Below are 16,494 nucleotides of genomic sequence, written 5' to 3'. Positions count from 1 at the left end.
CTTTACTCAAAATCTGTGGTATCTTGTTTCTGTTGAGTAGGCTGTTGCTTTCATTACTTTGCTTGACTTTCACTGCATTTTTTTTTACCTCCTCTCAGATTCATGGTGTAGTTTAGACAGTCTTTTTTGTTAACCAGTTTCATCTTTGTTCGGATTTCTTCCTTGGTGCTCATATTAATTTGTATGATCAGTGAGTCCCACTGTTTATTTGTTGAGTTGTTTAAATTAGAATGGGATAGGGTATTGAAATTGTTTATCAGGAAAAATAAAATTGTGTTTGTATACCTTTGTTGATTGCCAATCCCCTGATGAATGTCCTGTTCTGCCTTTCTTTATGTTTGAAATTTCTCTTCTGAACAAAATGAAGCTAATCTGCTGGCTTGCCTGCTTTGTGTCCAGAAAGTACGATGGATATCTTTTCCTATAGCCTCTAGGTTGTGTATGCTGCGTCTCTCATGTCTTGGACTGTCGATACCCTTATTGCTCATGGGAAGATATGAAACATATAAGCCTTCACATGCTTGTTAGTATCTGGAAACTAGCAGACTGTAACAAATAGAAAACTGTGCGTTGGTTCTACATAATTGGTATCAGTTGTTATATTAGTCCATCTAAACTAGCTCCATACCAATACATACCACACAACTACATATCAAGACTATATAGCAAGTAAAATGCATGTGGTATAATCAAAGAATGACTTTTATACCGGACCAGTATGAGTATAACTAACCCGGTCAGTGCCTCTTTTCAGTTGCTTCCTCACTGTTTGCTTAAAAAGAAGGGTGCGGTTTAGTGAGTCCTTCTAAATGCTGTCATTCTCATTAAAATGTTGAGTGATGATGTGATTGCGATATGTCTTTACAGGTTTCTTTCATTATTAAGGTGTACTAAAGCATTTCTAACTCCTCTTCTTTTCTTTCCTCTCTTTGCATGAATTGGGAACTTCGAATCCCAAACGTCCTCGTGTCACTTTACCGCTGTTTACTACTATGATGTACAGTTGTGCAGCTAAATAGAATCTGTATGGACATGAGTGTTTAGTTTAAATCTGAACTTGAATATAGTATAGGTTATATGGGTTAACATCGTCTAGTTTGAAGTTGGAAAAACCTGTAGAATTCTTCGAGTGAAGTTCGATCAGTGGCCCAGTTGAGGTGTTCGGCCTAAACCTTTAAATATTTCAGTTTGATTGTTATTAGTTGTTTGCTGGAAATTTCACCCTCCTTCCTCCCCTTTGCTATTATGCTTTTGCTATGCGAATATACATAGCATATACACCATATACACAAGCGATTGATTTTGTTTTGGTTTACATCTTATATATTCACCCTTATTCACTGATAATATACTAATTATTTCCTTTTATTCTTGTGCATGAACATCGTGTACGAGTCCAAGAGACTCGTCATCTTCCGCATCCGGTGTTGGGCTAAAGGCCCAACGTAACATTCCTCGAGTCAGCCCCCATATAGTAGCAGCCAATTCGCAGCCAAACAAGGGAATAAAAATCTGGGCCGAAGCCCAATAGGTGTGACAACAGCAGCAACAAATAAAAAGTGTTACTGGGCCGAAGCCCAGTTGCAAACGGATCACAACAATCCAAATGGGCCAAGCCCATTTATATTATATATGTCCCTCTATTTTCCATTTCTGTGTGCATTTAACATGTATTGTATGACTAATATTTATGCTTGTTAATTAAGATAAACTTTAGTAACATTGAAAGTTTAGTTTAATAATGGGTAGTTAATTCAAAGAGGAAACTAACAATTAACTCCATTAGTTTATGTCAAAATTATTTACTATCCATAATATTTATCTTGTAGAATAATTGATTTTCAAAGTATCATGACTATATATTTTTTGACTAAGGAAACTAAATTATACTTACTATTTTAGAAGCTTTACACTAACTTAGCTTATTCTAAGAAATAAAAAGATAAATTAGTTTCAACGGATAACTTTCCACTTTAATTCCTTCCAACACTTGAAATACATATTTGTCTAAGATAACCTTTAAAATTTTATTAAATAATTCTTTTAAATTTTAGTCATTTCCTCCACATATAAACATTACATGTCCCGCTTTCTTTTAGTCTATTTTTGACTAAAACTCTTTTATGCAACTATTACCTTTCCACAAGTATTATACTTTCGTTTAAAATTTTAATAACATTTATAAGCCGTGTTTACAAAATAACATTACAAACACTCTTTTATACAAATCATTATTATTCTACAAATCCTATTTTTAACAACATATTTATCTATAACTTTAGTCATACTTACAAAGCTACTTTCTTTTCCTATAAAACCATATTTACACTTAGCCTAATTAATTATAAGTCCGGTCGGTCAACCATTGTTAATGGGTCTTAAAGGATGCCTAATACCTTCCCTTTAGACTAATTGAACCCTTACCTAGAATCTTAAGTTTCGCAGACCTTAAACAGAGCTAACTTTAAACATAACTTAATAAACTTTAGGTGTCCTAATTCACCATAAATAATTAGGTGGCGACTCCTTAATCCCTTAAACAAATAACAAAAAATAGGAATCTCCAATATGTCGTACTTCTACTTTAACTCCCGGGGTTAAAATGGGGTGTGACAATCATCCAATATGATAACAATGTTCTTACCTTTTTTGGTTGTCCGACTTAATTTGGCTGCCCTTCTCTGCTCATCAACCTCATCGGAAAGATCCAGATTCACATGTTTGGCAAGATCATCTTGTAATCTTTTGATGCTAAACCCTGGAGAGACAGTAACCCAATAGACTTGATACTGAGTCTCTTTAAGAAGACGATTATGTATATGCTTTGCCAAAGTCGTTTTGCCCGCACCATCCTTACCATGTATACCGATGCTTGAGACATTATTATCCTGTAACCACGACCATTTATGTCTTCTATATTTTTTTCTGATATTTTCTCGTGAACTTGAGACACCAGCAGTAGACACTCCTCGCGCTCATACATATCATGTACGAGCGTTCCAAAATGTTTACTTTTCTCAAGAAGTTCTCTGGCCCTTCCATTCACCTTCTCCAAAGCACCAGGATTTATCTCCCCTCTCGTTACTTCTTCTTTAAAGGTACTTAATTTTTTTCGACCTTCATAACATCGTCAAACCAAGAATCAATTTCTTTTTTCCTCTTCTTCTTCCCATATTGCTCTCAATTCTCAACCTCTGTCTTCACATCAGCTGCTTTATCTAATAATTGCTTTTATATTTCTTTCCGGAGTTTCCTCAAATTCTCATCGAAGTCAATAGCACTTCTGACATCCTTTTCGCTAGAATCAATTACCTTCCCAGTAAAACTCTCCATGATATTACAAAAAGCACTGCAAATAAAAGAAAATGGAGTTCAGTTGCATGATAAAATTATAATCAACACGTAGTTTACGAATGTAGTTCAGGTTTTTTTTTTGGTTTAACATTTCAATTTCTTGGACATCTGATCAATGAACATAATCATTTTAAAGTGATTATTTTATTAAAAAAATGAATGGCATCAAGGAGCCTAAGATATCACGCATTTTGCGTGCAATTCAAATTCAAATCTTAATGTGATACTTTCTCAATAAAACTAACTTTTCAATCATATTACTCTTTTTAATTGTTGATACTATAATATATATGTCAAATCCAACACCTTAAACATCATGTCTAGTAAATACCTTCATATAATATGGAACAAAGGAAAGTAATATCAGACCAGCTAGCCATTACTGAGAATTGATAGAATTTAAAGTACGAGATTTAACAAAGGAAAGTATTTCACTGCTCATGTAAAATGGAATAACTTTTAAAACATTATAGAAACATTGTAAAGATAATATACTTGTAGTGCTCAATTGGTCAATTTAAACGAATGCCTGAGATCCTAAGCCAAGTTTACCATGTTTTGCCATATAATCTAGCAAGTATCCTAAGCCAATTTTACCATTCGGATATGCTAAAATCTATGCAAATTGCATAACTCTTATATCAAATATGTAAAATTTGTATTGTTATGCCAGGAAGGATCTTTCCTTTTTAACACTATCTAATATTTCGTTGATTATCAAGCAAAGGGCGGCACATCATTCAACAAGTTCATAATTTTTTGGATTGATAAATTAAAGTAATTAATTTGCTCCATTAATTACCATGTATCATGAGGCGTTAGAAGTTTGTAATATATATGAAGTGGGATTGACCCACAACTGAAGGCGAAAAGCGTTTGAAGGCTTTAAATATTAAAAACCTTTGTATTTTCAGAATTTATGTAAAATTTGAAGTTTCTGGACATGTCTGTTCATGAAATAAGATGACTATTCAGAACAATCATTTTTCTAAATCTATAACTAAGGTCTTCTTTCATGAAGTGGCTAAGAAAAATTTGTATGTTTAGCCCATCTTACTAAAGTGCGCCGTAACTCCATTTCTTCATGGCAAAGCGAGGTCGAGGTTGGTCTCGGAAGGAAGAGGAAAAGCAAGGAGTAATCGTGAGAAAGGAAACAGCATCTAGCACTGTAGCACAAATACAAGCTTTGATTTCTAATGGGATGCAGAAATCGGAAAATAAGAGGATTATGGCCCAAACCCCAATCCATAAAACACCGGCGAAACCTAGTGAGCAGAGTTTTGGGATTCCAAGGATGAAACCTCCTACAACGGTAGAATCGACGATGAAATTAGCTTCAATCCCTGTGGTGAACATGAGTGGAAAAGAGAAATTTGCCGCGAGGACTACGAGGAGATACAATCTGCTGTGGAACCAGCGAAGAACAGTACACCTACACAACAGGAAGGTGATGCTAAGGGAGTAGATGAAGAAGAACAACATTCAAGAGAAACAGGTGATGACAATACAAAGTAGACTCGAGCTTGGAATAGTTTATTTGCAAACAACTAGAGTGCGAAAAATGGTATGGCCCTTTCCTATATTCCTCCGATAGTAATAGATGGGAAACCGATTGTGATAGTGGAAAGGTGATACAGCTGAACAGACCAAGGAGTGGTCGAATGCCTTGGTATTGTATGTCATGGGAGATGTTCCCTTCTTTAGTTACATGAGTAAATACATTGCAAAGAACTGGAATGATGTAGCTGAGCCAACTTTGTATTGGCATGATGAGGGCTATTACATAGTGAAATTCAAGAGTATGGATGACAGAGATGATGTATTGTATTCTGGGTCATACACTCTAAACAGCAGACCACTGATTTTGAAACCTTGGACCCCAAACTTTGATTTCCAACGGGATTTCCCTAGAACCATGCCTTTATGGGTAAGGTTTCCTAAATTGCCACTCAATCACTGGGGAACTGTCTGAGCAAGATAGCTAGCAGATTAGAGGAAACTTTATATGCTGATGAGTGTACTAAACAACAGAATTATCTCTCTTATGCTAGAGTCCTAGTGGATGTGGATATCACTAAGGATTTACCAACAGAGATTCAAGTCACAGATGAAAGTGGAAATTCTTTCACCCAGGCTGTGGTGTTTGATTGGAGACCTCTTTTCTGCAAAAATTGTGTTGAGCATGGACATGAATGTAAAGAAGAACCTAACAAGCCTCAAGGCCAACAGAAAGGGAAACAAGTTCAGAAACCACCTATCAAGGAGAGAAATGGATATAGAGGCTATCAAAAGCCTAACCAGCAATAGATGGGGAAACAAGGAGTGACACAAGACAAGAAACAAGATCTACCTGCTATTGTCAATACTCCATTACCTGTCCAAGTTCAAACCGATAAATCTCAGGCCCAGAAGATAAGTGATCAAGCTAAAAACCAGACCAGGGAGGGTAAACACCTAGCACAACCTAGCATTCAGCAGCCAAATGAACAATGTCCTGCATTACAAACAGTGTCTATGACTCCTATGCATAGAACTGGTGGTTCAAGTAATAGTAGCATAGGAAGTATGTCTTATGGTGCTAGCGCTAGCAATCATGTCCTATGGTGCTAGTGCTAGCAATCAAGGGGCAATTCAAAATCCACATGTTTTTCCCCTTTGGTGGATGGTAGTTTAGAAGCTGTGAATAGGGGCAGACCTCCAGATGTAGGAGAACCACCAACATGTCAATGAAGTGGCTTTTCTAGAATGTAAGGGGCTTTAATATGCCCTGCAAAGGGAGATGGGGATATCTAAAGAAATATAAAGTATATCTGGCTGGTTTGGTGGAAACAAAGGCCAACGAACCAAAATTATCTGCTTGCTTTAATAAAATTGCTACAGATTGGAATTGTATTCATAATTATTCTCATCCTATAAATTGGAGAATATGGTTGATTTGGCAAGAGGCTAAGGTTGGTGTCATAGTGCAAGAAGTCCATGGGCAATATATACATTGTCTGGTTAGTGATAGGAGAACTGACTTTTAAAGTACACTTACTGTGATATATGGTAGTAATAGTCTTGATGAAAGAAAGGACTTATGGAATGGTTTACTCAGACTTGGGACCTCTATATCAGCACATTGGTGTATTGTGGGGATTTTAACTCTCCTTTATCCAGTGAAGATAGAATAGGTGGGACTCCAGTTGTAGATGCTGAAATAAGGGATTTCCAATAGGAAGTAGACACACTGATACTAACTGACATGAAGGCAACTGGTAGAACCTTTACTTGGACAAATGGGCATGTGTGGAGTAAGATTGACAGGGCAATGTGCAATTGTGCTTGGATGACTCAATATGGATCCATTACAGCACGGTTTTAGGAGAATCACTTCTGGTACCATTCATCAATCCATTTAGAAATCACAAGGGCTAATTATTGCAAGAAGTCCATGGGCAATATACTAGCAGAAGAGGAGCAGTTCTTACGAATTGTGAGCCACACCTGGCAGCAACAAGTTCAGGGGACAGCTATGTATAGACTATGGTGTAAGCTAAACAAATGCAAGGGACTACTCAAACAACTAAAAGTTGGGGGAGTTGGGAGTATAGATGGAAGAATTGATGATGCAAGGGAGAAACCAGAAACTATTCAAACTCAACTCTCAGTATTACTTGACCCTGACCTTATGGGAAGAGAGAAAGAGGTTGTGAAAGAGTTGACTAAATGGCTGAACCTTTAGGAAAAGGTGCTGAAACAGAAATCCAAAGCTCACTGGATTGAGGAAGGAGATGGAAATAACAGATTTTTTTTAATTGCATGAAAGCCAGAGCCAGCTCAAATTTCATTTTTATCCTTAAGGATGCAACTGGTAGGGAGCTACATAAGCACTCAGAGATTGCAGCTGAGGTTCTACAGTTCTATAAAGGGCTGCTGGGGTTTGCTACTTCCAGAATTCCAGCAGTGGACCTAACTATCCTCAGACAAGGACCCACTCTAAATATTCAACAACAATAGGAAATATGTAGCACTATTTCACAAGATAAAGTTAAACAAGCATTGTTTGGTATAGATGATAATAAAGCTCCTGGCATAGATGGATACAATGCATATTTTTTCAAAAAGGCTTGGAGGATTATGCAGAATGATGTGTATGAGGCTGTCCTGGAATTCTTTAATCAGAACAAGTTTCTTAGAGCTGCTAACAATACTTTAGTAACCCTGGTTCCTAAAAAGTCCCATCCTGAGACAATCAGAGATTACAGACCTATTGTCTGCTGCTCGATAGTCTATAAAATTATATCAAGGATCATCTCTGCTAGAATCAAAGGGGTTATAGATGGGATTTTGGGACAGAGCCAATCAACATTTATTCCAGAGAGGTTAATATCAAACAACAGTATACTGAGTCATGAGCTAGTAAAAGGGTATACTAGGAAACAACTATCACTTAGATGCATGATCAAAGTCGACTTACAAAAGGCTTATGATTCAGTAGAGTGGTACTTTATTGAACAAATGCTAAAGGGTTGGGATTCCCTAAGAATATAGTTACTCAGATCATGAACTGTATTCAAAGTGTTAGTTATACTTTCATGGTGAATGGGGAAATGACTGACACAATGAAAGCAAAAAGGGGCTTAAGGCAAGGGGGGCCCAATGTCACCTTATATATTTGTGTTGCTTATGGAGTATCTAAACAAATGTTTGAGTGGCCTGAAAAGAGACCCTAACTTTAACTTTCATTCCAGGTGCCAGAAGATGGGAATTACACATTTGTTTTTTGTAGATGACCTCCTGTTGTTTGCAAGGGGGGATCTGCTATCTGTCAAGTTTCTGAAGGAAAAGTTTGCTCTATTCTCTGAAGCCTCATGATTGCAAGCAAATTTGAGCAAAAGGCAGGTGTACTTTGGGGGAGTGAATAGAACTACGAGAGATGAAATTCTAGAGCTACTGGGATATGAGGAGGGAGAACTCCCATTTAAGTATCTGGGAGTTTCACTCTCAACTAAGAGACTTACTATCTTACAATGTAAACCTCTATTAGATACGATTACTGGCAAAATAAGTAACTAGATGGCTAAAATCCTATCATATGCTGGAGATTACAATTGATTAAGGTTGTATTATTTTGTGTCCAAGCTTATTGGACTCAATTATTTTTTATGCCTAAAAAGTAATGAAGCTGATTGAGGCAGTGTGCAGAAGCTGTTTGCGGTCAGGGGAAGCTACAGTGACAAAGAAAGCCTTGGTGACTTGGGAACAAGTATGTTTGCCAAAGAAAGCGTGGGGTATGAATTTACTGAACTTGAGGCTATGGAATAAAGTGGCAATCTGCAAGTTACTATGGGCATTGAGCCAAAAAAAGGATAAGTTGTGGATCTCTTGGATACACACTTATTATATCAAGAACCAGGATATTCGGGTGATGCAGATACCTAAATAGGCAGCTTGGATGATTAGGAAGATTATACAAGTGAGAAAATATTAACCAGCTTTAGGATATGTCAATAGCTTCATTATTGGGGGCAAGTTCCAACAAACAAGTGCTTATAAGAGATTGAGAGGGGATATCGTAGAAGTTCCTTGGAGAAAACTACTGTATCAAAATATTGTCGAGCCTAGACATAACTTCATTCTATGGCTGAACTTGCATGGGAGGCTAGAACAAAGGATATATTGATGAAATGGGGAATGCAAGTGGATGGAAAATGTGTGTTGTGTAGCAGTTTTCCAGAAACCAAAAGTCGCCTCTTCTTTGAGTGCTCGTCCACCCAGGAATTGTGGCACCAACTACTTAGATGGCAGAGATGGGATAGAAGGATTCAGACCTGGGATCTAGAGTGGTTATGTATTCAGCAACAGTCCAGAGGTAAACATCCACATAAAGTCCTTCTGAAGGATAGCTTGGATACTGTGGTATATGGGATTTGGATAAAGAAAAATCTAAGAGTTTTCCAACAGAAGACAACTACCAGAGATATCATGCTGCGCCAGATGAAGCTCAATTTATGTATTAGAGTGAGACACAACTCAAGGCTACTTAGTTATATCAGTTCCTTGGATACTTAGGTTGGTTCCTAGATAGTTTTTTTTTATTGCTAATGGTATAGGGGTCTGTTGAGAGGGGATAGGATTGGTTAATCCACCCCTGGTATGTAAATTGTTACTTGGTGATTAATATAAATTCTGTTAATTGCCAAAAAAAAAAAAAACTGCATGTATGATCTGGGCTTTGTTTTATCTTAAAGAGAATTGCTTGTATTTTTCCCAATATATATACGGGCAAAATCTCTTTAAGGAAAGTCAATTTACTCACGCCTCAAATTCATTATCTTCTTCAATTATGTTTTCCTATTTTTCTAACATGGTGTCTGCTTTATAAAAAATAAAATAACAATGCAAAACGAACCTGCCAAAAAATTCTAACCATCTACAGAAGTAGGTATGTGATTGTACAACAAACCTGCCCAAAACATGAAGTACACAGACCAAAGAAGACATGATGTACAGATCTCCCATAAGCTTCCAAATCCCGTTGGTTTTGTTTTATTATTGACTTGCGAGACTTTGAGTAATCCTTCTGTTGTGATACAAAAATGACAGTGATGATATTGTATATCAGTGAGAAGGTTATATCTTCAATCCACAGTCTTGCAATGACTTCAAAATTTATAGATTAAAATAGATATGACTTAGGAAGAAGGATCCATTTTTGTTTGCAAATATTGCCTAAGAACTTTGAAATATAAACTTCAATCAGACACAACATTGAATTTACTAACTGCTTGATTTTCTTCTATCTGGAAAGTTATAGAGAAAAAGGAAAAGGTGTATTTAAGATAATTAAGAGGTTTAATTAAGAGAATTAAAAGTGATTTTTAGCATTTTTAACATATCTTATTAATTTTAAAATGAGGGAAAACAAAAACAAACAAAAAGAAGGAGAAAAAAGATAAATGGTGTTTTTGACCAAGAAAAAGTGACACATCAACTTCACTATGCCTAACTTAATATATTTATATAGATTTACCTTTTCAGTTGCAACTACAATGAAAAAAAAGAAAGATTGGTAGACTGAATTAGAAACATTGAAATTTATATTTGAAGGAGTTGAAAAAAACCTTTCTACAAATAAAGTTAAAAAAAATTCAACTTTTCAGTCAGTTTGTTGTAAAATAAAATACAATAAAAGGGAAGAACAAGGTATACTTAAGGCTGAAAAAATTCAGTATTTTACCTTTTGATTTTCAAGTTGCAGCAGAATGAAATACCTCCAAAAAGAAAAATTGTGTAAGAAATCAAAAGCAGGATAGAAGCAGTGAACTTTATAAATGGAGGAAAATACTGTTTGGTTTTGATCAAGGTCTTTCTTTTTAAGGAAAAAACAAAGTTGTAGTCCAGAATTTTCTTGGATATAACTCTTTGGGAAGGATATTTCTCGGGGGGAATTAAAAGAAAAATTGGGGAGGAAAAAATTGTGTCAGAATAACTGTTTTTTTCAGAAAATGTTTGGAAATGTGTTTTTTAAAAGCATAAAGTGTAGGCCAATAAAAAGTAGAGGTAAAGTCTGCCTACATTCTATCCTCCCAGACCCCACTTGTGGGATTACATTGGATATGTTGTTGTTGTAAAGTGTAACCTAGTAATTTATAAAATAAATAAGTAAAAATTATGCATCAAAATTTACAAAGCAAAGGTGATATAAGAGCAATGCATTAAAGTTTTCGTTACCTCTTTTTTAACCATCTATATGTCCAATTAATTCAAGTTTACCTTACACGGCTTATTTGAGGACAGGCACTTCTTATTAGGTGTTTTTCGAATTCGAAACTTCTGGTTAAAGTTGGAGGAATCTCATCTATTTTTTTCCCACTCTGTTTTCCAATTCACCTAGCAGATTAATGTTTCTTCCCCATTCAGCTGCACAAATGTCAATGCATTTTCCATTTTTCCTTCCCACTTTCTTAGAATGTTCCTTTATGCTCCTTCCCCATCTTTTCCATGAAAGGAGGAGGATAGGAAAATCAACATGCATGAAACTTCTCTGCACTTTGTAAAAAAAATGTTTTAAGAAGAAAAAAGAAATGTTTTATGTGAATTCTTTGGTATAACAATTCACATATCAATTCACCTTACAAATAAACCATGTATTTTTTAATTGCATTACAAAACAACCTTTAATATTAAAGTTACATCTACATCCTCCCATCGTTTTGATTTTTCTCCTATGACGAACCAAAATAAAATTACATCCTCACATGCCCATGAATTGACAATCATCCACAATTTAAGGAATTTCCATTGTTGTAATTAAGATTTCTTCGACATTTATTCTACATTCAATGTGTTTCCAAGATAGAGTCTGATGATAGCATCCACCTTTGCTACACCAAACAAATTAAACAAAGGTAGAGTAATACTAATTTACAGAGTAGAACTCGAGATAAATCCAACGTTCAATGATTTTACAAGGCATATCTCTCCAAAACCACCCGTTTTGATGTACAATCTTGGCTGTACAACCAACTGTGATTGATCATATCTCCATTTTATGAGCTCTCTACTTCTTCCCTGCATGCTCGTTTGAAACTCCCAGATGAAATAAGGTATTATGTGGATTAATTTGGAACAATCAACAAATTAAGTTCAAATATGCAGCCAATGCTATTCCACTGTTCTATCAAACAGTGGTTTAGTACTATTTTTAACTAGTTTAGGGCCATTATATAGTAGACCACATAAAGTTTTAAGAAAAAACCTAGCTCCTTAAGGTCTAAAAAGTGATAGTAAGTCCCATTCCAATTTCCAGAAAGGTCTTGCCAATCATACAGAGGTTCGGTAATATTGGAAGTGATTTATGTTAAAAATGAGACAATCAACCAAGTCGAAACAAACAACTAAAGGGGATCAATATTGTAGAAAGGAAACAATTAAGAGAGTCTTCGTCTTGCCAATTCTTAGCAGGACATTCAACTGTATGTCAAAATTCGGAACTCATTTGTGTTCACATAAATCAATGATCAAAGAATGATTTATGAAGGTACAGAAGGGAGATTGAGCAACATCTGGAATTATACTGATTGTGCTTAATTAGAAAAGATGGCCTCCACTTTATCCAGCGACGCTTGTAGTTGTCCACAGTTCATATTGAACAATGGCTCACCAGTGCCTAAATCCCTGAAAATAGAGTCCAAAACTTGTATAAGGTAAAAGTGCCACCAAGTTTCATTAAGTTTTAATTCTTAAAGCACGATATCGTTATGGGGCAAAGAATGGACCATTTTGGTCCTTGATATATCCTCTTGACTGATATAGTTCTTCACATATATGTAATAAGATGACAAATTTGATCCAAAGTCCTAATCCTAACAGTTTCATTAAAAATTGTAACTAACAGTTTTTTCTATTTAAAAAAAAAAAAAAAAACTAATGCTGCTTCCAAACTAAAGTGAGTCTAAGAACGCATATGCCAAATAACACAAAACAATATGGTTAGATTAAAGAATGAGAATATGGAATTCTCAAAAGCATATGCCACAGAACCAATATCATATAATGCATATAAAGTCAAGGAAGTGAGAACCTCTTCCTTTATCAAGCTTGATCTCGATTTAATGGCAGAAATCGATTTCATCTAATCTCACTTTTGTTTGGAAGCACCAACATTATAATTTTTTAGAAACAACTATTAGTTTTAACAAAATTTTAAGTGAAACTGTTAGGATTAGGGATTTGGATCAAATTTTTCATATTTTTACATACATCAAGGATTATATCAGTCAACAGGATATATAAAAAGGGCAGTCCGGTGCACCAAGCTCTCGCTATGCACGGTATCCAGGGAAGCGTTGGACCACAAGAGTCTATAGTACCCAGCCTTACCCTGCATTTCTGCAAGAGGTTATTTCCACGGCTCGAAACCGTGGTCTCCTAATCACATGATAGCAACTTTACCAGTTATCCAATGCTCCCCTTCATTAAGGACCAAAATGGTCCATTACCCATACATTAAGGACCATTTTGGTCGTTTTCTCGATTATCTACAATGTGAAACGCAAATGATGATAAAGTAACTTGCCCAATAACTTCTGGAAGAACATAATCTGCTTTCCATCCAAAACGAAAATTCACACCAGGAATAAATCTAACTGATGTTTTATTTCGGACGCTGGAGATACCATCTCCACCGAAATAAGTATTGAGCTTCCATTTCCAACCAGTTGCAAGCAACTGAAAGCGATGGCCTACTCCAACCTGCATAAGTTCAAACGGTTACCCTATTGACTTTTTGAGATAATGATCAAAAACATACCTAAACTAACATTTTTTGTTCCCTTTTCCTACCTAAACTATCATTAAGCTGATTGTATTGGTCATGTTTCCATGAACCAAAACAGGAAATAGTAATGGAATAAGTTCAAACCTGAAAATTCAGAAATTTTGTTATTGGGATTTTCTTGGAAAGAAGGCGAACTTCACGATGCCAGGGGTCATATGTGAACTTCCATCTTTGATTAGGGGCTAAAGGTTTTATAACAAGCCTAGCCAGATCTTCTTTGTATGGGGCTGTGTGAAACTAGTCAAGATGTACCATCAAAAAACTAGGTAAAACCAGAAATACCCAAATAGACACAAATAGGTAAAACCTCAGACCCATAAGCATCCCTTGGAACTAAGAAGCCTGTTTGGCCAACTTCTAAAATCAGCTTATTTTGAATTCAATTACTTTTTCCAAACGTGTTTTCCAAAAAAGTACTTTTTGTGAGAAATAATTTGTGTTTGCCTAATTAATTTTAAAAACACTTATGAGTAGCAATTAGTGTTTGACCAAATGTTTAAAAGAGCTTATAAGTGTATTTTTCTCAAAAGTGTTTTTCAGAAAACCTACTTTTTTTTAGCTTCTGAAAAATAGCTTCTACTACTCCCACAAACACTTATTTTCTCTCAAAAACTTGATCAAACACAACACTTTTTAAAAATAAGCACTTTTTTAAAAAAATACTCAGTTTGGCCCTCCCAAAAGGGTAAAAACTTACACCACACCACACCTGGTGTTTACACCAAACCAATGTATGCATGACATGTGACTGAATATATTCAACTATCACTTAATCACGGTTAATCAATGTATATATTCACTTCTTATAATCCCTTAATCACGATAAGTTATGTTGAGTTGATATAAACACCCGGTATGAATAAATATTTACCCCCAAAAGTTTCGCTAAACAGGCTAGTAATTTATTGATTAAACACTAACGATATAGATGGTCATTAAGAAATTAGTACCTCCAAGTTAACACCAACTCGATAACCCTCAACTTCTTTTCTGAACTTGACAAAAATCTCCTTAGGCACTACATTGAGCTTGCAAACCTTATACTGTGTTATGGGTTCTTCTCCAGTACTAGATCTTATAACCACTTGCCCTTCCTCCTCCATTTTCAGACCCAAGCATCAATTCAAACCTGCAAATGGATCAACTACATAACACCTCAAAATCATTTTTTTACGCATAAAAATGATTTTATTCTATATTAACTTGTACTTATTCGTCAAATTTAGCTCCCGTTTAGTCATAGAGTTTGGAAGCTTTTTTTCAAAAAACAAATAATTGGAAACATTGTTTGTCCACGTAATTTGATCAGTTTATGAAAAAGTTTTGAAGAAAATCTTTTAAGTTTCTGATTTTTGGTGAAATTTATTACCACTCACAAAATTTCAAAAAATTTCCAAGTAGAACTCATCTCCACACAACTTCAAAAACTCTTCTTTTCAAGTTTCACAAAATCGATGGTAAAATACTAACTTAATGCTAGAATCAATTCAAACTGCAAGTCGGTCAACAACCAAACACCTCAAAGTCAAATCTTTACGCATAAAAATGACTTTTTTTTTCTATATTAAGTCATGTTTGTTCATTGTTTTAAAAGGCAGTGTCAGGACTCGCCCCGGGGCTCGCCTCGGGGCAGGGCAGTGGCAAAACGCCCTGGGCTAACGTGCGGGGCTTAGTTCCTATGAGGCTTATGCCCTAAGTGCCCAACCGTACGCCCTAAACACGCCTAACGCCCAACGCCCAGGGCTCGCCTAACAGTTCTTACACAAATTATATTTTAAATTCCTTAATTAAAATCATTCACCCTCATAATTGTTTAACAAAATAATGATACTTAATAGTTTTTCATCTATAGAAATAGAAGATTGAGTGTAACTCATATAACAAGTCGTAGTATTGGATATTTACTATTTGAGAACGTCGTGAGGGTGAATATCACTTAATTTAAAAAAAAAAAAAAACACATAGCGGAATTGTACATTTTTACTTGTCATTGGTCATGAGTCCTATGTATCAGAATTATCATATAATTTTATTTTTTGTTCATGAAGAAGTTATGTTTTAATTGTAATATTGATAAATTTTATTGATTATTTGCTTAGAGGGAGATAAAATGAATAGTATGATAGTAATAGTGTTTTAAGAAACTATGTTTTTTTCCGTGTTTGAAAGTTAAAATGTTAGAATTGATTTGCATTTCATAATAGCTTTTATTTCATTGTATTGTTTATACTTGTAAAATTATGTTATATATAATTACAAGTTATAAGCGGTGTATAATGGATTGCTTTGATCATTTTTTTGTGAGGATCAAGCGCGCCACACACACACACATATATCATTTATTTACAGTTTTCTTTTATTTTTTTTATGTAATTTTACCTATTTATTGTAATTATATTATTTAAAGAAATACTAAAAATTAAATACCCATGGGGCTTACGCCCCGTGCCTCGAGGCGTATGTAAAACACCCCGCCTTACACCCCCGCCTTTTAAAACACTGTGTTTGTTCATCAAATTTTAAGGCCAAGAATCAATTCAAACTGAAAATGGATCAAAATCAAATCTTTACACATAAAGTGACTTTTTTCTATATCAATTAACTGTTCATCAAACTTTATTGCCAAGAATCAATTTAAACAGCAAATGATCAACTGCAAAACTACCTCAAAATCAAATCTCGAATTCATCAAACTTTGCCAAGAATAAATTTAAATAGCGAATGGTCAACAGCTAAGCTACCTCAAATCAAATCTTTACACGTAAAATGACTTTTTCCTATATCAATTCATAGTTGTTCATCAAACATTAAGGCCA

At 35.2% G+C, this 16,494-nt stretch overlaps 1 protein-coding gene across 1 annotated transcript; it reads right to left on the bottom strand.

Moving 5' to 3' along the window:
• Positions 1-12,246: 12,246 nt before the first annotated feature.
• LOC132633327 (uncharacterized) lies at positions 12,247-14,797 on the bottom strand. Its single transcript, XM_060349688.1, has 4 exons — positions 14,629-14,797; positions 13,763-13,915; positions 13,418-13,593; positions 12,247-12,516 (listed from the first exon to the last, which is right to left on the bottom strand). Exons 1-4 carry the CDS (start codon positions 14,779-14,781, stop codon positions 12,426-12,428), a joined length of 573 nt encoding a protein of 190 aa, XP_060205671.1. The 5' UTR covers positions 14,782-14,797; the 3' UTR covers positions 12,247-12,425.
• Between the last annotated feature and the right edge of the window lie 1,697 nt (positions 14,798-16,494).

This window comes from Lycium barbarum, chromosome 1 (genome assembly GCF_019175385.1).
Source record: "Lycium barbarum isolate Lr01 chromosome 1, ASM1917538v2, whole genome shotgun sequence".
NCBI classification, from domain to species: domain Eukaryota; kingdom Viridiplantae; phylum Streptophyta; class Magnoliopsida; order Solanales; family Solanaceae; genus Lycium; species Lycium barbarum.
The sequence above is the reverse complement of the archived record's forward strand: the minus strand, read 5'-3'. Positions and strand labels throughout refer to the sequence as shown.